A 25,729-nucleotide genomic window follows, 5' to 3' on the forward strand; every position below is an offset into this window, starting at 1 on the left:
ACTGCCTTCTGGAAACAATCCCTTGTACTCAACCTTTCTTTATTTCTTTGTTTAAATCCAAAAGCCATAAAACTTAAGAATTTCTGAGGCAGCAGAAGGAATTGCCAGAGCAGGTTTCCAGGCAACTGCTTGGCAAGCAGTGAGAAGTGCATAAATTCCGTAGGGGGAAGTCTGGTCTTAGATCCTCCCCATCAACTCCCTTCCCACTAACTTTTAATCCCTAACCTCATCTTTCTTTCGCAGTGATCTTAAGCTCATGGGTTTAAAGTGATGAAAACTTATCTTACTTTCTTTGAGCAGTGATTTCTCAAAACTCAGGGTCAAAACCGGTGGGATTTCCAGTTTCTCACTGTGTCCCTGGGAAAGAATGTGCAGCTCAATGCCCTTTCTAGACTCACTTCATCTTTTTCTTTCTCCTGTGAGCCTTTCCTTGAAACGGAGTCTTCGCTTTCAGTAAAGAAAGGGCTTCTAAAGAGCCAAGTCTACATGTCTTTACTATAGGAGGGACTCTGCCTTGAAGTCTGTGAGACCTGCGCTCTGGCATTTAGACCCAATAGAACACACTATAAATATGGGATATCCATATTTCATATTTCAGAGATTCAATCTTGATCCCTCCCATGCGTCTCTAGCCTTTAAAGAAAGAATGTGGTTTTTTTCCCTGGATGCTGGCTACATCACATTTAGCAAAACTTCACGATTTTGGAAGTTCTTCGATGGGTATTTTGTTTTCTTGTTTGCTTTTTGGCTGGGTCAGGTGAGGTGGATGATAGCTTTTCTACATTGCTAGGTGAGTTTTCACAGGCAAGAGAAAATGAAAAAAATTACTTGAATGTAAAACAGCAGGGCCTGGTGAGAAAACGCTTCACCGGCAACAATTAAGAATTCGACTTCTGCACAGCAGCCGGAAATCAGCTTTGCTGCGTTTGGTCCAGGCTGGAGCATCTCAGCGGCAGCTGCGGCGGCGGCACAAAGGTAGCACGAGGCTGCGGGGGGGAGCGTGGAGGGAAGGGGGTTGGCGTTGTCCTCGGTGCTGAAAAGGCAGAGCTCTCGGTGGGCGCGACAGCTGGCGAGACCGGAGGTCTATCCCAGTGGTAGCGGCTGCCCGGCTCTGAGCGGCGCTTCTTGAGCGCCGCGCTCCCGACTGCCGGGGCAGTGCGGGGTGCGGGGTGCGGGGGAGGGGTTGGACGCGCGCGCCAGCAGCCTGCCGCGAGTCGCGCACGCGCGCCCGGGACTGCCTGCTCTTCTGTGACTTGCGTGTGTGTGTATGTGTGTGTGTGTGTGTGTGTGTGTGCGCGCGCGCGGGCGCGCGCGTGTGTGAGACAGAGGGGAGAGGGAGAAGAGAGCGCGAGAGAGGGTGAGTGTGTGTGAGTGCATGGGAGGGTGCTGAATATTCCAAGACACTGGAACCACAGCGGCAGCTCCGCTGAAAACTGCATCCAGCCAGTCCTCCGGACTTCGGGAGCAGGGACAGGGCGCAGGGCATCAACAGCCACCAGCAGAACCTGGGAAATAGGAATTCTTCTGCCTCCACTTCAGGTTTTTAGCAGCTTGGTGCTAAATTGCTGTCTCAAAATGCAGAGGATCTAATTTGCTGAGGAAAACCGCCAAGGAAGAAAGAAGAGGAAAAGGAAAAAAAAAAGGGGTATTTTTTGGATGCTCTACTTTTCTTGGAAATGCAAAAGATTATGCATATATCTGTCCTCCTTTCTCCTGTTTTATGGGGACTGATTTTTGGTGTCTCTTCTAACAGCATACAGATAGGTAGGTACCCTTTGTGCTCTGCTTTTGAATGTGCATAATTTGGTGGTAATCTTTGTTCACAGTGGACAAATTAATTCATGTCATGTAGACTTATGTCATACCTTGACTGCATTCCAGATTTAAACTGCCTAGAATATACATGTTTTTCTTAGCATGAAGCAAAGGGAAAAGGCTATGGTTTTGATACAATAGAGGAAAAGGTGTTCTCATTTCTGATCCCCAAATTTTATTAATTGTGCCTTAACATTTTCCTGTTTGTTCAGATCCTCTAGGGGGTATGAATGCAAAGCTTGTGGTTACCAGGGAAGGCTAACATTTCTGGCCGCCTACCTTGCCCTCAGACTCTCATCTGTGTCTTGACCCCTTAGCTACCATTTGGAGATCAGCTCCCCGCTGCCCGAGTCCCTTGATGTGTTTATTCGGCCTATTAGCGAGAATAAGAGACTCCTGGGCTGTTGGGCTCCCCTCCTTTCCTTCCCTGGCACTGACACTGTTCTGCTTGGTGTTTGTTCTTTGCAGGGGGTCTATTTCCCAGGGGCGCCGATCAGGAATACAGTGCATTTCGGGTAGGGATGGTTCAGTTTTCCACTTCGGAGTTCAGACTGACTCCCCACATCGACAATTTGGAGGTAGCAAACAGCTTCGCAGTCACTAATGCTTGTAAGTAATGAATATTCATGTCTTTTGGATGCCGCACGAGGAGCGCCCGCGAGTGTGGAGTGGTGTGTGTGTGCTTCTCTATGTCAGTGTGTGGGTGTGAGTGCACACGCGCGTGCGTGTGACGGCGTAAGGAGAAAGTGGCTGCAATCTCGGGGACCCCCACTGGCGGTGGTTGGGTGAAGAGGGAGCAAAAGGCATTGAAGAGTGTGCGCACTAGGGAAGTGGGGTGGGGACTGGAGCTGGGGGGGGGGCTTTCTTAGGTTCTGGGGGTTCTAGCTTATCTTGAGTGCTTCAAGAGAAGCCCTCTTGCCCCCTCCCCGTCTTGCGCGGCTAGTGGTATCTTGACCATAGAGAACACCTTTATTCCGCTGGGCGCACAGTCGGGCTGCTGGGTAGATCCCACGGGGGACTGCCGGAGCCTAACCGCCTGCCGGCAGCTGCATTCCTCTCTTGACCTCGGATTTAAATCCACAGGCCCAGCTCGTGTTCATCGTATGGGCCCCGCGAGCCCTATATTACCCGCTTCGACGGGACAAGTTGATATGGTTCTGGAGTTGGGTTGGGGGTTGTTACATAACGCCCACCCGAGGGGCGCGGCGAGGCGCGACTAGAAGCGACGCTGACGCAGGCCCACGGCCGGCCGGGTCCGGTAGGGGTGGAGGGGGAGCGTTGTCAATTTTTCGGTGCTCCGCGGAGCCTCAGCGTAAGTTGAAGGGGGTCATTCTGCGGTGGGCGCCGCGATCAGCTCGCGGGCCGGGTGCGCGTTGTTCTCAGGTAGCAGGGCTCCAGCAAAGGCAGTGAGAGGAGAAGGACCCGAAAGCAGCTGGATCCGGCCGAGTTTGGAAATCTGAAGAAGTCGCCTATCAGCCATTTTAGTGTTTGCATTATCCGTATTAGCCCTACCACTCCGCTCAGGCTTCCAGGACACGCGATGAAGCTCTGTCAAGGCTTCATGCAAAGTAACAGATAGAATCCAAGCCATTAAGTCTCTAAAAGGTTCAATGGAGAGGCTCGCGGTCTCCTGTCCCGCCGCTCCCGCCCCTGCGACGGCCGTGGGCAGTGCAGCCGCCTCCACTGTACCTTCCTGCCCTCTTCCCAGCAGCTGCCATCGTTTCCTGCCGACCGGGTTGGGAGATTCATTCCTGCCTTAATGTTCGCAGTTTTTATTAAATAGTTAACAGTTTCGGGGGGTGGGTCGCAGATGGCTCACCTTCCACTTTGGCTACAGTGTAGAGGAGCCAGCGGAAAATTACCACAGAAAAAGCCCAACTGCGGTGTTTCCCCATTAGGCAAACTGGTTGTCATCTCAATTCCCCATACTGAGCCTTAATCATATATTCGATAGGTTAGCTCGAGTATGATATCAGGAACAACATCAACTCATTTTGAAACTACCACCGCTTAGATGAAGAAATGGAACAATTTGCGTTTACTGGTAGAACAGGGGCGTTATTATGGTTGTGTTAGGTGTCTAGAATCCAATTTTTTATAAAGAACCTATTTAGAAAGGCTTCAGTACCATATGTTTCCTTCAAATGTTGATACCAAAGGAGAGAAGAAACTGAAGCCATGAGCATGCAGGGAGAGATTGAGAGAGAGAGACTTAAAGTGGATTTTCAGCTTAAAAAAAAAAAAAATCTCCGTAGAAGAATATTAAGAGTATCTTGAAAAATTTCAGTACATGCATACATAGAAAGAAGCTCTGTAGTTTAATTATTGAGGATTTTTATACTTGACCTATTAACCGACCAGATTTATTTGATTTGATAACACATTTCTATTTTTTTCCTGAATTATGAGTTTAACCTATGCCTGTGCTAAGTTTCTAACTGTATGTAATTGTATACTAGTGTGAAAATGCTTTGAAAAGTAATGAAGTTAAGGCAAGACTGATTATTAGGAAAAAAAAAAAGACTGATTATTAGGAGTATGTCGATTCCTAAAACACTGTGAAAGTGATCGACAGGTACACTTTTGAAAATGGTCCACGTTTGAGAAGTGCACTCATTGGTGAAAATAGCGAGAGGGTCTGACTGAGAAAACGGATATGTCCACTGAACAAAATAAATATTCCTTGATTCTAAGAGATGTTCTATGACTGTGCTGGAGCTTTGTAAAGAATAAAGCTTATTTTTGGTTTAGATTAGGTGACTGGTTTTAGGTCTTCCATCTCAATATTTTTGAATAGATTTATTTTTAATATAAATTGTATTGAAATAAGTTATGCAGAGAATGTATATATATATATTAGCACATATATAACTCCTTGACTTTCCACAGAATGAATACATCCATGGCACCTGAATTTCATCAAATACACACACACACACACACAATTTACTTTGACAACACTTCTGAGAGATGGGGAAAATGAAATCTTCATTTTGTATGGATTTTTTTGTTTTTCTCAGAAAATGAATCTGAAATAAAAATGCATGTCTGCAGATCCCAAAATTACTCTTCCATGGGTTACTATCCTAAGACACTAAAACAAATGGTGGTGAGCTACTGAATGCCTTTTTAAATTTGGCATGTGCCACTCCCATGTTATAACTAATCTCACTGATTGCTAAAGAGAACTAATGAGACATTGTTGTACAAAAGAGACACATTGGATAGAATTTTCTGGAGTTAACATTGAGTCATTGACTGAGTAAATTCCTTAACATTTGTGACTCAGTTTCTTCATTCCCTTAGGAATTTCACAATCTAGAGCTTATAAAATGAACTGGAGTGTTCGTAGTCTTCTTCATTTCTTTTTGTTTTGCCAAGGGCAGGAGAAGAACTTGAAATTAGTTTAACTCTTTATGTTCATGTAAACTACAACCATGAAGTCAATAGTCAAGAAATTAATGGAAATCTCTAATCTCAAATTTGTCATGAGTTTTGATCATTTTAACCCTGCTCAAGGTTTTTCTCCTATGCTTATTAGCCTTTGTTTGCTTGCTTTTTCAGTCAGGGAAGTCCATGATTCTTTACTATATGAAGTGGAAGCAGAAGCATCAAATGTGTTGATAGCTAAAAACAAAATGACTTCCTCTCATTTTCTCCAGAAATCTAAGGAATTCTGGCTTTAACTCCATTATTAAAATATGTATCATCATCAGTCAATTTTCATAAAGTAGCTTGTTTTACCTAGTTTAAAAATCTCATAGAGTTAAATGTATATATTAAGAAAGTGGAGTTTTATAATGTAGTAATATAATTGCTAGGTAGAAAAGAAATTAGTTTACTAATATAGTTTTATTCCTGAGATAAAGGAACTTATTTGGAAATGTCTAGGTTGACATTGATTTAAGGATCAAGCTCTGTTCACCAAATGGGTTAAGCTTATGCAAATGAAGTGAAGTCATTATATTGTCAATTTGGTAAAATGACTGCTGTGCAGGGCACCAGCCCCCACATCCTTCCCTTTCACAGTCACAGTGGGATAAGGAAAGTACCTTGTTCCCATTTGTTTCCATGGGTACCTGAGGAAACAAAGACAGATTTCAAATTCTTTTTTTCTCTCTGACACTCCCCCTCCTCCCTCCTCCTTTCCTTTCCTCCTTCTCTTTCTTCTTAGCTAAAGATAGTACTAAGATTTTTATTTTTTCCTAAAAGCTGTTAAAACATGAACCTTTAATATGAGAAATACGAGAAAATACAAACCATAAAACCAGGAAAAAAAAAAAAAGACTATCATCTGATGTGTTCAACAATTCAGACTAGTGATGGGCTTCAAGAATTCTTCCCTCCCTCCCTCCTTCCTCTCCAGATTCCCTCCCTTCCTTCCTACCCTTCCCCCCTCTTTCCTTCTTTCCTTCCTTCTCTCCTCCCTCCCTTCCTTTTTTCTTTCCATCTTCCCTCCCTCCCTCCTCCTGCCTCCCTTTCTTCCCTCCTCCCTCCCTTTCTTCCCTCTTCCCTCCCTCCCTCCCTCTCTCCCTCCCTCCCTTCCTTCCTTCCTTCCTTCCTTCCATCTCCCTGCCTCTCTCCCTTCTTTCCCTCCCTCTTGTTCCTTCCTTCCCTACTCTCTTCATATTTTCAACGTTTATTGAATGCCTTCTGGTTGTCAGAGAATAAATGAATACTTTTCTCATCGAAATTCATTTTTTTTTTCTGATTTTTCCCTTCTGTACTGTTTTGAAAAGTTTTCAAAGTCTTATAAACCTTGAGGCCTTCAGTGTGCCTGGCCACCATGGTCTTGTCTAAGAACCTTTGAGGATGTGAAGATATTCTAATTGGTCTTATACAAAGGCAATGTATTACAGAAACTCAGATATTTTTGAAAATACTAAATTTGATTTTGTTATATGTATACACGCCAATATATACATATTGTATATAGTTAACAAAATAGCAGATTTTAGGAAAATACTAAATATTTTTACATTATCAAAAAATTTAATAAAGTATACTCTGCTTATTACCAAATTTCTTTAGAACAAAACTGTCTAAAGTGGGTACAAACATGAATATTGGATCCCATAGGGCTTTAGAATGAAAACTTTTGAACATTAAATTTCCTCTTCAAAATCTATCCTATTTCTTTTCCTGAATGACTTTGACAAATTGTTACTAGCTTATTTTAAAATAATTTAATAATTTTATAGTTCAATTCTATAAAATAAATTATAAAATATTTAAAGAAATAACAGATAACAATCTACTTTTTCTCTAAGCCAGCAGATGGGGATGTTGGAGAAAATATTGTTCTTTCATAAAACTGTTGCGCACACTAAATACCTTTTGAAACATTGTAAACACATTTATTTAGGGAAATTTAAAAATACATAAATGGCATAGAGATGGGCTATCGTGTCTTGCCATTTTTATTAAGGCAATTACTAAAAACCTGGAGTTACCAACATATGTAAAAATTTCACAAAACTAGAATCAACTTGGATCCTATTAAGCCAAAATAAGAATTCATGGTATGAAGAAAACCATGAATACATATACCAGAACACAATACCTTACATCTGTTGGTGTAAATATTGTTATAGTCAGTTGGAGGTTACAAAGAAATAGCTCCTGATATGTAAGAATATTTAATTTATCATTAGGTTTTTGTAAATGTTACATTATACTAAACAGAAATCAAAGAATCACATCAGTTGGAACATTCTATTTTAGGATAAGAGAAATTAAGTATTTAGACAAAAAATACTATATGAAATGATAGAAACTTAACGAGAATTTATCCCTGTGTTACTCCTTTTTGAGGGCTTGCAGGCTTAACCTGCTGACTCAAGAGGTATGGAGCATTTCCGTTTTACATCAAACCTTTAAAGTGATAAGGTCATTGCACTGTGACATTATGACAATAGAAGGCTGATTCATGCTCAGACCTCAGATCCTCTCATAAACTCTTCCAGTAACACCCTAAAAACTTTTGAACTTCCCCTAGGGCTCCCCAAATTTTAAGAAGGCTTAAAAGTGCAGTTGTTTCCTAATTATCCCAGCATGTATTGCTGTATAATTGTTTTCAGAGAATATGGTTTTTTCCTTCCTCTTCTTCTCTTCCTCCTCTTTGTCCTCCCCTTTTTAAAAAAGTCAATGGAAATAATCTGCAGAGCAAATGCAGGAAATAAAATTTAAACTTAAATAGAGGGTTTTTTTTTTTAAAGTGAACAAAGAGTATATTACACAGAGCTAAAATCTTGTATTTGATTTAAACATTTTATTGGGATGGTAATGGCCACTGGATAAATTATGTTTCCTTTCCTTTTTTTTTTAACTGGATTCTACTGAAGTTTCCATAGATATTATTAAAATATTAGCTCTTTTTATGGCAATTTTCCGCCAAAATTTCTGAGATTTTTCTCTAGTGCTTTGAGTAACGAATTGTCAAAAACCTCTTATACGACTAGGTCTCTTCAATACAATAAGATAATTAGTTAATGAATTCAAAGTTAAAATTTCAAAATCCCCCCTGATTTAAAACATTTCAAACATCAAAATGTTTTTCAAAGCTGATTTTTCTAATTTGGGGGAAAAAAAAGATGAATGTGGTTCTCACTGTGGTGTTATGAATCTGACACCTATTATTTTTCAGTACTATTCATTTTATCATTTTTGATAATGTTAATTTATAGAATGAACTCATTTAAAAATTAACTTGGATAATGAAAATGTGGCTTTCTTAAAGGAGGCAGGAGCATGCCATTGTTGTCTTTGTATCCTTCAGAAACCCTAGTCTAGTTTCTAGTGCACTGAGGGACTTAAAGATTATTTATCTACTAAACACATTTAATATTATAGCAGATTTTCTTATTACAGAATTATACTTTTTAAAGTCAGAATTTTTCTTTTCCTCTCCATTTTGGCTTTAAAAGAAACAGTTTCCTTGGTGTCTGCCCCATATCCTATTTAGATCGAGGTGTAATATATTTTTCATTTTCATCTACAAGCTAGATATGTGCAACGTTATCTTTATTCCTTAAGATACATTGCTATACGTGAAAGCAGTTTATTGAAGATAAGTAGAATACACACTTTAAAGAGGATTTACAAATGCTCTTCGGATGATGCCAAAGCCAAGTTGCTAGTGGTTGGAATGAGAGTTCGTTATGAGGGTCCCGAGAGTTATGGGTGTGCTCAGCTTCCATTTTAGTTTTGGATTTTTCTCAAAATGTGACTATACATATTCCTTGAATGGCCACAAGATTGTCATTCTCCCCCTACCCCCAGAATATAATATACCACAATTTTCTTTTTTTATATTTTCATGCAAATTTTTTAAGAAGTACCAAATTATAAGTTTTTTTTCTTTTAGCAGATATCTCAGAATGAGGAGTTTATGGACACAGTTCTTGTTGTGTACCAGTTGCTCTAATATTTGTGCTAATGGGTACAATTTTTTTATATGAATGCTTTTTTTTAACCTTTAGGATTTATTTTCCAGTAATTTAGTTAGTCCCTTTTTTATTCTATGCATCATTTGCTTCAGCAAAAATCCCTCAACTTTTTGTTATAGACTTATAGTTTTTGTACATTAACTAACTTATTGAAAAAATCATTTGAAATGCTTACTATTGATTTGTAGCTTAAGGTCAAAGACAATTTTAAAATTGAGAGCCTTGATGTTTATAAGTGTCTTCAACTGGATAGAACAAATAGGTTTGGGAGAATACAGATTCATTATAGGAAGGAAATTTATAAAGAGATAGTTTCTTAGATGGGTTTAATTTTCATATCTTTTCACATTTCTCAAATTAATGATACATGCACTTATCATAGTTTTACTATTTAGATTGTTCTTTTAAAGAATTTTAAAGCATAGTGTTATATAGTTTATTTATGGGTTTGTTAATACTTATCTTTTTTTTCCTCATTATTTCAGTATTTAAAATATAAGCACAAACTGGGTTGAATGAAGTGCCTGAATTTCAGTATGTCCAAAATATTTTGAATATGTCATATTTTTTCTATGGAATTTATTAACCCTTCATGTACAATTAATTTTAATTGATAAGTACTGTGATATTCACTGTTTAAAAAAGATTTTATTCACTTATTTGAGAGAAAGAGCATGAGCAGAAGGAGAGGCACAGAGACAAGCAGACTCCCTACTGAGTGGGGAACACAATGCATGAGCTGGATCCCAGGACCCTGAGATCGTGACCTAGATGATGACTTGAACTGAAGTCAGATGCTTAACCCATTGAGCCACCCAGGTGTCCCTGAAATTTATTTGTTTTTGTTTTTTTTTTGAAATTTATTTGTTTTATGGTCCTCTGTTACTTTCGCTCTGGTTGAGCTTCAGTGAATCTCACAACATGCTCATTCAATGCAAATATTTTTGGTCTTATATTTCTAAATACCCAATTATACTATTAGAAATGATAGAAATATGGTTATGTAAACTGAATAAACTGTATACTTATTATTAAGATATAGTGAAGTGTTGCCTGATTCTTCACCCTTGTAAGAGAATATGGCCTTAGTCGATCATTTCTAACTTCAACATAAATTTAATTGAAACTCAAGTTACATAATTTGATATAAGAAAAGATTTTCTCAACCTGTAAGCCTTTGCAGCTGATATTAAGGCTTTATGTTACAATCCTATTCTCTTTCAGATTTAGTTTTCAATTCCCCTCGCACTGGTGTTCAGTTCATTGCAGTTATGGATGTCAGCAATTTGATTATGTTTTTTATTTCTTATGCAAGACTAAAAGGATAGAACTAAATACATATTTTGAAATAAATATCTTCAGGTCAAGGGGAAAAGTATTTCTTTTACTTTATTGTAAATTGAAATTGCCAGATTTCTTAATGTGTGGGAAGAGGGCCATGGAAAAGAGGGATAAACTCCAAAAGGCAGTGTAATGTGGTATACTAGGTAGGGCAAGAGGACTGGAAGTTCTTCTGTAGAAGCTTCTCTTTGGCTTGGAGTCTCCGAGTTTCCAAGTCTATGGTCAGTCTTCATGTACACTGGCCATGAACTACTACAAAACAGTGAATTCTTACATTTTTATTATTTTTGACAAATAGAAACTATTAACTCCTTCCAGAGAGAGACAAAAAGGAGAAGAGGCATTATGCATCCTTTTATGCAAAACACCAATTTTAGGCACTTTATCGTTCAAAGCTGGTAAAAAATTCATCCTTGGTAATTATAAGGTAAAATTCTGACTGAAAAGTTTTGGAAAACATTGTAGATAAAAATATGTAATGTGACACATCCTACTAGACTTTGAATTTGGGGGGCATGCACTGAATCATACTAAACTTGACCTCCTTCTTGGGGTGCCTGAGACATTGTAGCAACTGAAGAACTAACTGCTTGATAAATGCTAATAGGGCTCAACAGCAGAACACAGAAAAATTTGTCTTTAGTGTGTTACCCTGTGATGATATAGTCATATCATATGTTAAATATTATTTAACATTTAAATAATATTTCAACAATCCTAGATATATTTAAAGTATATTAGCATCTTAGAAGAATAGTCAACAAATTTCCTTTAAGGATTTTATTTATTTATTTGAGAGAGAGAGAGAGAAAGCTCAAGCAAGATGAAGGGTAGAGGGAGAAGCAGGCTCCCCACTGAGAAAGGAAGCCAACAGAAGGCCTGATCCCAGGACACTGGGATCATGACCTGAGCCAAAGGCAGATGTTTAACCAACTGAGCCCCTCAGGCACCCAAATATCCAACAAAATTAATTATGATAATTCACAAACAATATATAATTTTTGTCATTAAAGTTAATTATTTAAAAATTCTATGAGGCCATTTTGGCACTGAAATGCTGAACATAATGAGTAGTTTCAATCCGAAGAATAAGAGTCATTTATGGTTTGTCTCCCTCCCAATCCCATCTTGTTTCATTTATTCTTCTCCTATCCCCCTAACCCCCCATGTTGCTTCTCCGTGTCCTCATATCAGGGAGATCATATGATAGTTGTATTTCTCCAATTGACTTATTTCACTAAGCATGATACGCTCTAGTTCCATCCACGTCGTCGCAAATGGCAAGATTTCATTTCTTTTGATGGCTGCATAGTATTCCATTGTGTATATATACCACATCTTCTTTATCCATTCATCTGTTGATAAGGATTATAAGGTATAGGATAATCAGTTTGATCAATATACTTGAAAATATTTATCATATATATTTTCATGGTACTAACTTGGAACATTGTTAACTTACTCCTCATGGGCTTCATGTTAAGTTATTTATTGTGGATTACAGATATTTAAAGGGACTGTTTTCAATCATTCAGCTACCACAGAAACAGCTCCTACAACTCTAGAGTTGGAGGAGGGGCTTCCTTTAAAAAAAAAAAAAAGAACTCTCATCCCAAGCCTTTGGCAAAGAAAGTTCTGGAAGCAATGAACTCTACGGGTGGTAGGAAAGGTGTGTGCTTTGCTAGTTTTTCTTGAAAGACACATTGCAACTTCTGTCATGATTTTTTCTTTATTCGGGTCTTATCTTGTGAGGAATTGAAAATTTTCAATCTTGCTTTTAATTTCCATAGGAAATGGAGATGTTGAACTTTATAATTCCCAAGCGCTTTCACAATTTATAGCTTCATTTGTTTTAACATGTTTTTAGTTTTTACAGATTTCTGGTGTTATTACTGATTTACACTTGGAGAGGAATTTTTAGGAAGAAAAGCAACAATTCACAGGGACTATCACGGAATGATATAGTTTTAGTTCTTTGATGGGAATGACTATAAATCCTCATTTTTATACTAAGAATAGAGACAAGGCAAGGATTGTCATCTTAATGATAAATGCACGCACTTTGCTGCCTTGATAACATGGAAGACAGAATACTGTTGGCTAGGAATTGGAACTTGGAACCAAACTCTAGTCATTGTTGAATGAGTGACATTAGACAAATTTAATGTCAGTAAGTCTCAGCTTCCACCTTTGTGAAAAAGAATCATACGTTAGAGGATTGTTCTGAAGATACACAGTAGGCATAAAACATTGTGTACTATGTTTGGCACACCTATGTGCATGAACATTAGTGAACTTTCATTATTACTTCCTGTATTAGGATCTTTGGGTAGTTTTGATGTGTGTTGATAAAAGACGTGAGAGATAAAGAAGAATGTATTTCTGATTTCCTGTTAGAATCTTTTTCTACTATTTTTATACCTGGGCATAACATATGCTGTTTCATGGCAAAGAAGAGACTAGTAAAATAAACCATGTAAACCACTTACAGTTATGTTTGGTGCACTAGAGTATGAAAATGATTTTTAAAAACTGAGGAGTCAAAACCGAGTGATAACACAGCTTTCCCTTTGTAGCATATCACTTATTATTAAGATGTCAGTAATTTGGAACTCTTCTATCCCTGGTAGAACTTTCAAGCACATAATTAATATATCGCTTAATATATTTTTTGAACTGTGCACAATATAGATTCCTAATGTTTTATTTCACTTAATTAATTAAATTATATTTATTTAAGTGAAAAGCGATCAAGAGAACAGAGGCCTTGAAATCAGCCAAATACGGATTTGAATATGATCAGTAGCTTTATGATACAAAGCATGGCTTTTTCTCTTTGTAGGATGAGGCTCTTTCCTCCTCACGCCTGATATTATTGGAGGTTTAAATGAGAAAATAAATGGCCTTGATTTGTTTGTCATGAATGATCCAAATATTTCCTTCTTCTGTGTATCCTAGCCCTTTACTGAGAACTAAACTGCATGGTCACAGCAATTGAGGAGAATAAAACGCTTGCCTTCAAAGAGCTTATGTATTTGATAGCTTTATATTTATGTGTAACTTTCATCTTTTCAAAGCACTTCTATATCAGTTTGGTGTTTCCTATTGATAGCTCTGTAAAGTTTATGGGTTAAATAGCATTATTATACTGATTTCCAGATGATGAAACAGGAATTAAGTGAATTGTTCTAAGCTACTGCAGGTTTATGGAGGAGCTCTTGCCTGGAAAACAGGCCTGCTGCTTCCTGGGCTAGAGCCTTTCCCCAGTCCTAGGTGGCAGTGAAGCTAGTGTTAAGATGAGCATATGTGATTTTAATAATGACTCCAAAATTTACTAGTGATATGACTGTGTATATATCGGCTTAGCTTTTAGTCCTTTTTCTTCCTTTGTAAAATGGGAGTCATTATGATACCCGCCTCATAATATAACTGTCAGATTTAAGTGGTAATAGTTGTCCGATATAATAGAATGATTAATTGCTAATTTTAGTGGTTTCAATCCCCTTAGAGTATATTAGTCACATATACTTGGCTCCAACCTTTTATTTTTTTTAAGATTTGCTTACTTATTTGAGAGAGAGAGAGTGTGAGAGGATTGGTGGGGGAGCAGAGGGAGAGGGAAAGCAGACCCTACGCTGAGCACAGAGCCAGATGTGGGACTCAATTCCAGGACCCTGAGATTATGACCTGAGCCCAAATCAAGAGTCAGACACTTAACCAACTGGGCCACCCATGTGCTCCTTGGCTCCATCCTTTTAGATGCATGAATGAGAAAGTAGCCAAGGAGAGCTAATTTAGCTCTCTATGTAAATTTTCAAATTAATGAGCTTCTTTAATATGGCCATTCCAACTAATATTAGGACTACGGTTTTATTCTATTATCACTTTTAGGAAACTGGTGAATGTGCACACCTTACAATAATTTTAGGATGTTTCTGATCCACAAATCTCCCTAAAATTTAACAGATAAACAGAAGGAACTGAAAATCATGAATAAGTTAACAAAAATGTATATTCTGGTTAGCTTTAATCGTGAATATCTAATTTTATTCAGTAACCACTTTTAACACTAATATATTTGAATAAGTAAAAATGATGGTAGATATTTCCCATGAATAACGTGACATGAAACACAGGACATGTTCATTGTGACTTCTTTCCTGTGGATCAGTTATCTGCAATTTGCTGCTGGTTGGTTGGCCCATTGTCATCTTCTTTACAAGTTCCTTCCTCAACATGAATAAGGGAGGCTCTGTTTTCCTGTACTTGTCTCAAAAATGGAAAACCTCTTAAATAATTACTTGTCTAGAGACCACTTCTTTTGGAAATGGGAAGACACTTTTTCAGGGGATGTAACCACTGACAGTAAGTAAAAATAAGGAGTTCCCGTAAATGAGCTAAAATTTTTCTTCGTTTATAAACTATCCATTACCCATTTTGTGTTGACTTTCATTAATATGATTGTTGCCTCATATTGTAGTAATCAGCATGTGAAATATTTGGTGTAGCCAGAACTTGGGTCAAGAGTATTTTTTAAAGCAAATCCATATACAAGATACAGTTATATTGATGCCTTATGATTTGGACCTGAGGTAGAATGCATTGGGTAAAAGTCAAATGTTTATCTTCAAAATACTTATTGCTACCTTGTTACTATGTGTCAAAACATCCCAGAATTTTTTCTTTCTTCACCTCTCTTCTCAGACTTTTAGTAGATATCTGTTCTATGCCAATCCTTGATGATATCTTAGGTAACAAAGGAAGATAATGATTCTGTATTGGAAATTATTCATGGGTCCAAAATCTTTTTTATGGCAAAGGTAGTAGTTATTCTAGGATAGCTAGGTGATTTTCTTGTTATGTTAATGTGTATAGTGTAGTCCTGGTTTCTAGACTGTTTATAAATATTATTAAGTACCTTGGAACTAAATTTGAATCTTAAGAGTAGAAATGGTAATTCCAAAAATTGTGAAGAAAACAGAAAATGGTCCTGATGGAAGCTGAAAAATAATGATCTTATGTAATGAGTTAGAATATATTGTTGAAAAATAGGTAGCCAAATGAGGAACTAGTATTTCTAATTAAATGTGAATTGAAGATCTGTCAAAAAGAATTATAATTTTTGAATCAGATTTGGAAATGATAACTTATATTTTATTTTGTATGATTTAGTTTTTTTCCTTCTCTGCCCAAAGCTTTTAAGTTGTTTGAACTGGCATACGCTGTGGAAATTGCTGGGTGGTCTTTATATAAATTAATTAGATGTGGGCTATATTATATAATTATCACAAATGCTCTTTTAGCTTGTTACTGAAGAAACTAGTTGCAATTTTTACAATAGTAAGTTTTATGAAATAGTTAAAAATGTTGATATGTATAGTTATTTTAGGTAATTTGAACTTACACATTACTAGTTCTCTTAAAATGTTAAGACAGATTTTATAAAATCTAAACTTTGATTATTACAGCAGTTTGAGTGTTTTGGTGGCTCAGTTGGTCAACTGTCTGACTCTTGACTTCAGCTCAGGTCATAGTCTCAGGGTCTGGAGATTGAGCCCCAGTCAGGTGCCGTGCTCAGTGAAGAGTCTGCTTGGGATTCTCTCTCTCCCTTTCCCTCTGTCTCCCACCCCATGCTCATGCTGTCTTCTCAAATAAATAAATAAATCTTTAAAAAATCGATGTAGTTTTAATGTATAGAAAAATATAAAAGAATTAAAATATTTGCAAATAATAACATTTTGGAATTTTGAATTATTTAAAACTTAAAACATGGAAAAATTAAAATTTAGATTCTTAAGGTCTTTCTTAATATTTTCAGGTTCAAAAATTCTGATGAAAGTAATTCTTGCATGTGGTGATCTTTTAAACACCGCAAAAGGGAATATAATAAATATTGAGTCTTTTTCCTTTCCTCAATTCCACTTCTTTCAGATTATCACCATCATGGTTTCCAGGAATTCTAGTGTAACATGTGAACTACGCTGTCTGTATCTTGATTGCTTCCAACTTAACAAAAATTGGAGTGCTGCTTTTATCTGCACAATTTCCTTTTTCTTTGTAATCTTTGTATCGTATTCTCTGTTGTTATTTAGTCCTGTCTTTTGTTGATGATTTTTTTCAACCTCTTGCTATCTATTTTAATCTCGTGTGCAAATGAGTTTGCAGAATAGATTCCTCTGAGTGGAATAACCGAGTCAAAAGGTGTTTGAATTTGAAATTGTGCTGTCAAAAAAAGGTGTATCAGTTTATAATCCTACCTACAGCATATGCCTGTGTTCTCCTGATCTTACTAGTAGTGTACAGTATTAAAATTTTTAAAGCTTTGCCACTGATATGTAATTGCTTAAATCACAACGAAAACTTTTTACTAATGCTAAAATTTCTTAACATCATTACTTGCATTTCTGCATGTATGTATGTGTGTGTGTGTGTACCCACACACTTGTTCATAACTTTGCCCAGTTTTCTGTTGGGCTTTGATCTATAGTACTTATGTACATATATGATGAAGTAATATACACTTTGTTGTGTTATGTGGTTATTTTTGTTTTTCTTTTAAACTCCTTATGATTTTTCAGAGTCAAAATTTCAGTTCATGATTTTTAAGAGTACAGATATTCTTATATTTTAGTCAAATTTAGAAGTTGTTTATTTTATTGCTTCAGGATTTTTGTGCCTTGCTCAGCAAGATTTTTTCCCACTTAAAGTTATTTAAAGAGAAACAACTGCTCATTTTCAAAATTAGTATCCATCCTATTTTGGTTTCATGATTCAGAATAAATCTTTGATTCATCTGCATTTATTTGATATAAATACTAAAGTAGAGATCTAGCTATAGTTTTTCCTTCATGAGGTTAGCCAATTGTCACAACATAGACTACTAAGAAAATTGGATTTTCCCCCTTGATTTGAAATGCCATCCGAGTTTTTTCTTGAGTAAATAATTCTTTTGGGAGTTAAAAAACAAACAGGGAATTCACCCAGAAAATGAAATAAGCAACATTGAAACTCTATTACAAACAAAGGAATGTAAAGTAATGCAAGAGACTTCTTTCCTGAGTAGTGCTATTCTTATAAATTGTGCTTTTGTGTCACTGGGTCTCAGACCAATAAAAGAGGATGTCAGATTTTGAACATTAACTGAGTCCAGAGGGATAAATAAAGGATTTTGTTATGTTTTTTGGCTTGTGTCACAGTGCTAATATCACTTTAATAGACTGCTAGTTTTGCATATTTCTCTACCTGAAGCAAGGTTTAAGTAATGGGTTATGACTATGACTTGGCTTTGGAATATCACTTTGAAATTAGTCAGTGCAACAATCCTTATGTGTTCACAAATAGAATTTTAAAACCGAAGACCACAATCCATATGCAATGATGAAAGGTAAAGGAACTCAGATATGCATGGTTTTATTAACCAATACATAGTTTCATCCTCAATTTGTTGTAAGAACTAGTTATATGGTCTCTCTAAAGCCAAATATCGAGCTCTGTATGATATAAATCTCATTTAAGCTGGAATGCTAAATAAAACACTAACCTCTCTCTTGCGTCACAAAATACTTTCAATTTGTCTTATGGTATATGACATACACTGTATATTTTCAGCTAAACATCAGGGAAATTTATAAATCTTTAACCACTACATATGTGGAAGTCTGAACTGAATGTGGTTAAGTTCATTTTCTGGCATACATTTTCTGGTACATGTTCTTCCCATGATCATTAAAATGGGAAGATTTTAACTTTTAAGACAATGATTTTATAAAATACATTTCTTTAAATTTCTGAAAGACTTGAGTCATCTACTTATGTTTTAATATATCTTTTGATAAATAGAAAACATATACCTGGGTGAAAATTTAAAAAAAAAATCATAGAAATGCTGTGTTAATAATTATTTATGTTAACACACTTAAAAAATTAAATGTTTTGTAAACATTGGTTTAGTCTCATTTCTTCCCCCCACTCATAAAGGCAGAGGAGAGTGAGGAAGAAAAATCCATTTGTTGCCACTCTGCTAAAAACGGGTGATGTGCCATGAATGGGTGTACATGATGCCTTTCTGGTATCCTAATGGAGTGGAATGAAGAGAGACCAAGGTGGCAGATTTTTCAAGAGGGCTCCATGGAACACACAGTCCCTGTTCTGTTTCAAGGGATTACTTCTGTTTTTCTTTTGCTGTACTTTCACTTGTGTCCAAATAGCTATTAATAGATATCATAGTAGTTTTCTGTTTTGCTTTAAAGCCTCACAGTTTGTATTAGCTTTCCATTTATATTTAGTTTTCTTTGCAAATTTATATTTCAAATCACTCAATCATACTTGTCTGTTTCTGTTCATTTTTATTTATTTCTAAGTTTTTTCAAGCCTCTTGTGTGTCATAATTTTCCTGAGGTCTAATACAGGACATGTTTATTTAAATATTTTTCTAAATCTAAACAAAACAAAACAGATGAACAAACGAAAAATAGAATCAGACAGACCTGTAAATACGAACAAACTTGTGGTTGCCAGAGGGGAGGTGGGTAGGGGATTGGCAAATGGTTGAAGGGGAGTGGAAAACATGGGCCTCCAGTTAATGGAGTCATTAAGTCCCAGGAATAAAAGGCACAGCATAGAGAATGCAGTCAGTGGTATTGTAATAGTGTTGTATGGTGGGTGACAGATGGTAGCTACTACACTTGTGAGCATAGCATAATGTATAGAGAAGTTGAATGACTATGTTGAACATCTGAAACTAATGTGACATTGTGTGTCAACTGTGTTCATATCAAAAAAAGAAAGAAAGAAAATTTCCTCCAAAATTAATACAAAAACTTTCTGAAGCTCTGATGAGAATGGTTTTCCTAATTATAAAAGTTACATATTAAGAAATCTAAAAGAAAATAAAAACCATCACTAATTTTAACCAAGAAATATCACTTAATAATTACAGGTGTTCTTTTCTAGTATTTTTGTGCATGAAACATTCTTGGATGGCAGTAGACATTTGTACACTTAATTTTCATAGCTTCATAATACTCATCCCCATAATTCATCATTTTCTAATTTTGCAGTTTTTGTTTGAATCCCTTTATCCATTATCAAATGTTGCTGCAGTTGAAAACCCTTCTGCATATGCATTTTTCCTCATTTCTGATGACTGAAGTGTAATTACAGGAGCAAAGTCCTTGAAGCATTTAGGTATTTCTGATATACACTAAGGAAATTCATACCAATTTATAATCCTATCAGCAATCTATGAAAAGTCTAATCTCAAAGACCCTCAATATCAGTTACTAAAAAGTCCTTAAGTATTAGATAGCTAGAAAAATCTTCTTTTTCAATAAGTTTTTCATGCTTATTACACATTAATGTTTCTTTTTTCACAAATTGTTTATTAAGATCTTTTGCTCAGTCTTCATCACCATCTTGGTATTTTTTCCCATTGACTTGCACGGGTGATTTATCCAAGATAACTGCTGCTGGAGAAGATGGGGCTAGGGAGTTGAACATCCAGTAATTAAATGTTTTGGCCCAGACAAGGTCCACACTACTTCACCTTCTGTGTTGTTGGTTACAACTATTCACATGGCCATACACAACTTAAGAGGATGCGGGCTAATTCCTCTTAAAATAATTTTGTGAAAATAATAACAAGTAATAAAATAATAAAACTGTATCTATATGGCTTTTGTGGACATTGATTTCTAGGATGAAATTGTATTTTCTTAGAACTTGGAAGGCAATTACAAACTTATCTTCTATCATCAGATGTTGTTGAGAAGTGTAATTCTCATTTTTTTGTATGCATTTATTATTTCCTTTCTGGAAGCTTTCAGGGTATCCTTTATCTTTTGTTTCCTAAAAATTCACTGTGATACACCTGTATTGAAATTTTTTTTTTTCCCATCCTACTCAGCACTCAATAGATTTTTCTTCCTTGAGGTTTGGGAACTTCTTAGTCACTATTACTCAGAGGATTTGCCCTCTTCCATTTAATTATTTCTTTCTAGATAGCCATTTAAGTTGGCTTTTCCCCTTCTCATTTAGAATTTATTTAATATAACAAACATAAACATTTGAAAGTAGTCCATCATCAGATTTCTTCACACCATATCTTTAAACATTTTTACCAGTATAGTGCAATTAAAATAAATCTCATAGCATTCACTTTGCTATAAAGAACATCCAACTAATTCTGAGGTTGTCCTGAATGATTATTCCTCTACTATGCTTAACGAGGTATTCACTGTTTCTCTTCCTACTCATTGTATGGCTATCTAAAAATATAGCTTTTGTGGTATTTTGGAAACCATAGAGAATTGCTGGGTGAGAGAAACATATTTGTGAGTGATGATGGAACAATAAAAAAAACAAAGACGAAGCATTAAAATGAGGGAAACAGATGAGCAGGAAAATGTGAGCAATGACATAAATAATAAGAGAGATTTGGTTTGCCTATTTCATATTACTGATTCTTGTCTCATCTTGGTCATTCCCTTTCTTGTATTTAATTATAAGTTGATTTTCTTCTTTGCAACCAGCCCCTCTGGACTCGATCCCAATGCCTCTGTTTACCAGCCCCTGAAGAAATGAAGACCAGCTGTGGGTTTTGCCCAACCATTTGGTTACCAGAAGGCATCACAAAGGAGCATCTCTAGCAGTCAAGATAAAAAAAAAAAAAAAGTTTATATTGTATTTTGTGGGACTGTATATGTTGTCGTTTTTAAAAGGGGGGGAAGATAACATCCGAGTCTGATTAGAACTGCCCACCAGTTTTTCTTGTAAATTTTTAGAAGACCTCACAGAACTTTGCAGTTTATTTTTCTCGGCCAATACATTAAAAGCACTCTTGGATTTCAAAAAAAAAAAAAAAGTTCTATGAAACTTACATATTCACAGTTTTTATCTTTGCCATCTCATTCTTTTGAAAGACCCTTTATGTTGGCACATCGTGGAATGTTTTCTATATTTTTGATATTTCATCTTAGGTATATGGCTTTTGAATTTTGAATGTGGTGGTCACGAAAAACTTCATTTTCAGGTTCTTATCTAAAAATCGGTTGGTGAAAGCTTCACCTGTGTTTTAGCAGGTGCATCACTAATTATCAAATAAGGGTACTCAGTAGAAAAAAATTAAATATATTTGACAGAAGAAAACAAAACAACCCTGGAGATTTAGGGATTTTATTTTTTATTGTCAACCTCTCTTTGCCCTTTTCTTTGTTGATAATGGAGATCATCGCTAGACTCAGAAAATGAAAGTACACTGAGAAAGTCACACAAATGATGCATTAGTAGCTGGACTAAAATGCAGTTTATTAAATAATTTTTTGTTTTTTGAAGCAAATCAGGAAGATTGATTCATATGCTTTCTGATGATAGAGGTACTGGCGAGATTGCCAGTCTCCCTAACTCATCTGAAGAGTTTAGCCTCTCTCCCCAAAAATGTATCTATAGTTGATTCTCAATACATGTATCTATAGTTGATTCACAGTAGTTATTTTCTGTCACATTGCTGTGAGCAACGAATTTAGGGAACACTGAGCCATTGCTCCTAAGGAAATAGATTCTCTGGTCACAGTGTTTCCATCAACTGACTGATACATACCTTTGATATGTGTTTCTGCTTCAGACATCCTATTTAATACATCTTGTGGTCCACTCATATTGGGCGCATGCCTGAGCAGTTTATTTAACACATACATTTTGTCAGTATGGCACATCACAACTTTAGTAATATTTGACAGTTGGGACCTGTCCTGAGACCATGTTTAGCATAATGTTTGGGCATTTTGTTTTATTTATTTATTTTAAAATATTTTATTTATTTATTTGACGCAGAGAGAGAGAACAAGTTAGTGTGGGCAGGGAGGAGGATCAGGGGAGAAGAAGAATCAGGCTTCCCACTGAGCAGAGAGCTCAGCTCAGTGGACCCTGGGATTGTGGCCTGAGCTGAAGGCAGGCACTTAACTGACTGAGCCACCCAGGCACCCCATATGCTTGGGCATTTTAAACAGTAAAATCACCAACAAAATGCATTAAAATGCAGAAAATTTGACACTAAATAAACTGAATAGAGGAGATTTTATAGTTTGCGAGCTAAAACATGAAGGCAGCGGATTGTCCTGTTCAGTCTCAGTTGGCACTGTGTGTCCTGGTCCACTGCTCTGCATGTGAGTGAATGGCAGTAGATGGGCTGCAAGTATTGATTTGGGGGGTCACAAATAAATGTCAGGGAATAGGTGAATTTGCACATGCAAAATCCATGAATAGTGAAAATGGACTGTATTTGTTTGATTTGAGCCAGTTTTGGCAATTCAAATCACTTTCTATTTCTTCTTCTTAGTAATAGTCTGATGGAATTGAAAGAATTTCACCTTGCTTTGAAGTGTTTATAATTACCTATGCTGATAAATAACCTTGGATTTGAAAGAATGAGAAACCGACATCACTTTAAACTCTGTGGAGCAAATTGAAGGGAAAAAAAAATCCTTATTTCCACAAATTCAAGTTCATGATGACACTGCTGAAGGGCAAAGCATTTTATTTTATTTCTGTTTTAAAGGATGTCCCCCAAATGAGAAAGGTGTAACTCCAGAAGACATTAAGTCCCTTTGGGGTGTTTAAGCAGTGGTTTTTGTGTTATGTTGTTCTAGACTTTTTCCACTTGTGTTTTGCCAGTCTCTTCATGGGGAAGGTCCAAGGGCCAAAGAAGGCAGAGAAATGAAAAGTACACATGGCCTTCCTGTGTCTCTGTGCATAGCATGCACACCATTTGGCCATGTGTTGGGATGGATCGAGGCTTCACAAGGGTTTAAAGGAAACTAGGTATGAATCTAGGTACCATTCCATCTCTTGTGAGGGATTTTTCTCAGCATTGAGGAGGTTGTGGTGAGGAAGACTGGAAAGGTGTACATCCTCATGGAACCCACATTAGAATGGGGTGAGTGACAAATTGATCAACAGACAGAAGAGAGGCAGTTATAGGTGGGGTACAGGCTTACATGTTTTAAAAGAACTCAGTAGGGACACACGATGGAGGAACCAGATAACAATACTATGTTAGGTGCATTCCTGGAGGGAATGAGACCTAAACCAACCAGAATCGGCCTGAGGGATGAAGGACAAGGGAGGAGCATTCTTGGTAGAAGGCACAGGAAGTACAAAGGTCCTGAAAGAGAAAAGTCTTGGTGTGATTACTCTCTAGGAGAAACCCAGAGGAGCTGCAACATGGTAAGAGAGCCAGAGAGTGGACCAAAGAAGCTCGAGAGATCAGTACAGAGGCAAAACACACAGTTCTTTGTAGATCATGGCAAGCAGCATGTGTGTTAATTTATATATTCAAGATTCATGTATATCTCAGACCAGAAGGTAAACAGTAAAAAGATCTTACCCCTTAACAACTCTGCTCTATCAGAGTGAATGTCAGCAAAAATATTCAATAGGAAGAAGGCAATACTGTTTCCATACTTGCAAGATCGTTGTAGGATGACAAAATTATTTTCTTTTCATTGGATTTGGGTTTGCCTTTATTTTGTTCACTATGAACAGCTTCCTAGAAATTTCTTAGGCAACAAAGAATTTCTCTCCTTACAGGGACTTTTGGTCTGTTGTACTGTGAATGGCCCTATAGAAACGAGGCTAGTGATATGACAATTCCATTATAATTCAGGATCTTCAAAGTTCATTCCTTCCTTGGTGTTGCAGCTATCTTCTGAACAAAGCATCTGTCATCTTTGACTTATGAACTTCTTCACTGTGAGAAACAGGACATCGGGAATGGGAAAGGCCTGGCCTCGGGGGTAAGGGATGGGGTCACCATTTCCCTCTTTAGCTTCTTAGGCTAAGGCAGAGTTAGTTGCTCCTGGTGAGGATGAATGAGGTCCTCGCTGAAGCCATGTTGATGGCTCCATGAATACTCTCCCCTCTGAAAACAAGAGTGGCGAGAAATGTGAAATTTAATGTGCTCATCTGCTAATCGGTCCTCATTGTCTTGGCCAAAACGGGATCTTTGGTTCAGAAAAGAGAGGTTTAAAAAACACGTAATACCAGAAGGATTGCCATTTTCTAAAAATTTATATTCACTCAATTCATTTGTATAATAGAGCTACCTAGTGCATGAGGTATTTTCATGCACTTAAAAATAGTAGCAGGCAGAGTGAACTTGTTACTTTTGAGTATCCCAGACCGTCTATGGAAGCTGCGATTCTCAGTGTAATTCCCAGGGTCCACTAGTGTTTTTATTTCTGGGTAATTATGGTGGTATCATATACTTCAGTGTTTGTTGATGCTGCCAGGTCCAATATACGTCTGGGGAATGAACTCTGCTTTCCTTGTGAAAAACAAAGCAAAACACTCTGCTTTTCCTTTCTCCTTATGTGGGTGATAATAGACTTGAAGTTACATGTCATTCAAAAGAATAGAATCCAGCCTAAGAACAGTCCCCTTGAGTCTTCTCCTATATGCCTCATTAGGATATTCATACTTCCCGACTGGCTTGAGAACAGGGTTTCTTGGGGGACGGAAGCTATTAAAACTCAATACCTTGATAAAATTGAAAGATGAAGAGACTTTGTTGTATTACTAGAAACAAGATAAGTGAAATGAAATCCAATGATAAAATATCAGGACCTCAGAACCCCAGGATGGATGCCATGCTAAATAGTAAAGGCAATAAATTGTCAGTCTTTGGGGGATGCTTTCCAGGAAGATTCCAAGACTTCTCCTAATAGTCTATTTAATCACAAAGTAACTCATCTTGTCAAGAAGTTCTGTCTTATGTCTAACTTAATTTTTTTTACTGTAACTTAAATATCCTTTCTTTTATTCAGTCCTCAAAGAAGGAGAAAAAAATAAAGATTCTCTGCTTCTCAGCATGATAGGACTCCACATACTTAAAGATGATAAATAAACCATTCATTTACTTCCTAACGAAGGGACTCAACTCAGGCTTCTCCAAGTACATGAGTTCATTCTCTGGTTTAGTTTTTTCATCATATATAACTTCATTCCTATTTTTATTTGAGAAAAAAGAGCTGAGACCTGGTAGGTGCAATATTAATAATTTCTAGCTAATTCTGATGATGGTTAAGGCATATATTCAAGATTATCATTTAATATTGAATACATTCCAATAT

At 36.7% G+C, this 25,729-nt stretch overlaps 1 protein-coding gene across 3 annotated transcripts in view; it reads left to right on the forward strand.

Moving 5' to 3' along the window:
• The first annotated feature begins 1,320 nt into the window (after positions 1-1,320).
• The window catches only part of GRIA2 (glutamate ionotropic receptor AMPA type subunit 2), a 160,442-nt gene continuing 136,033 nt past the window's right edge, over positions 1,321-25,729 (forward strand). For 2 of the 3 annotated variants that reach the window (XM_045997209.1, XM_045997208.1), the window contains exons 1-2: positions 1,321-1,764; positions 2,284-2,424. In XM_045997209.1, the coding sequence (XP_045853165.1) occupies positions 1,677-1,764; positions 2,284-2,424 (229 nt within the window). In that variant the 5' untranslated portion in view covers positions 1,321-1,676. The remainder of the gene's footprint in view (positions 1,765-2,283; positions 2,425-25,729) is intronic. The other variant, XM_045997207.1, reaches the window with a different exon arrangement.

Source organism: Meles meles, chromosome 2, assembly GCF_922984935.1.
Source record: "Meles meles chromosome 2, mMelMel3.1 paternal haplotype, whole genome shotgun sequence".
Lineage (NCBI taxonomy): Eukaryota > Metazoa > Chordata > Mammalia > Carnivora > Mustelidae > Meles > Meles meles.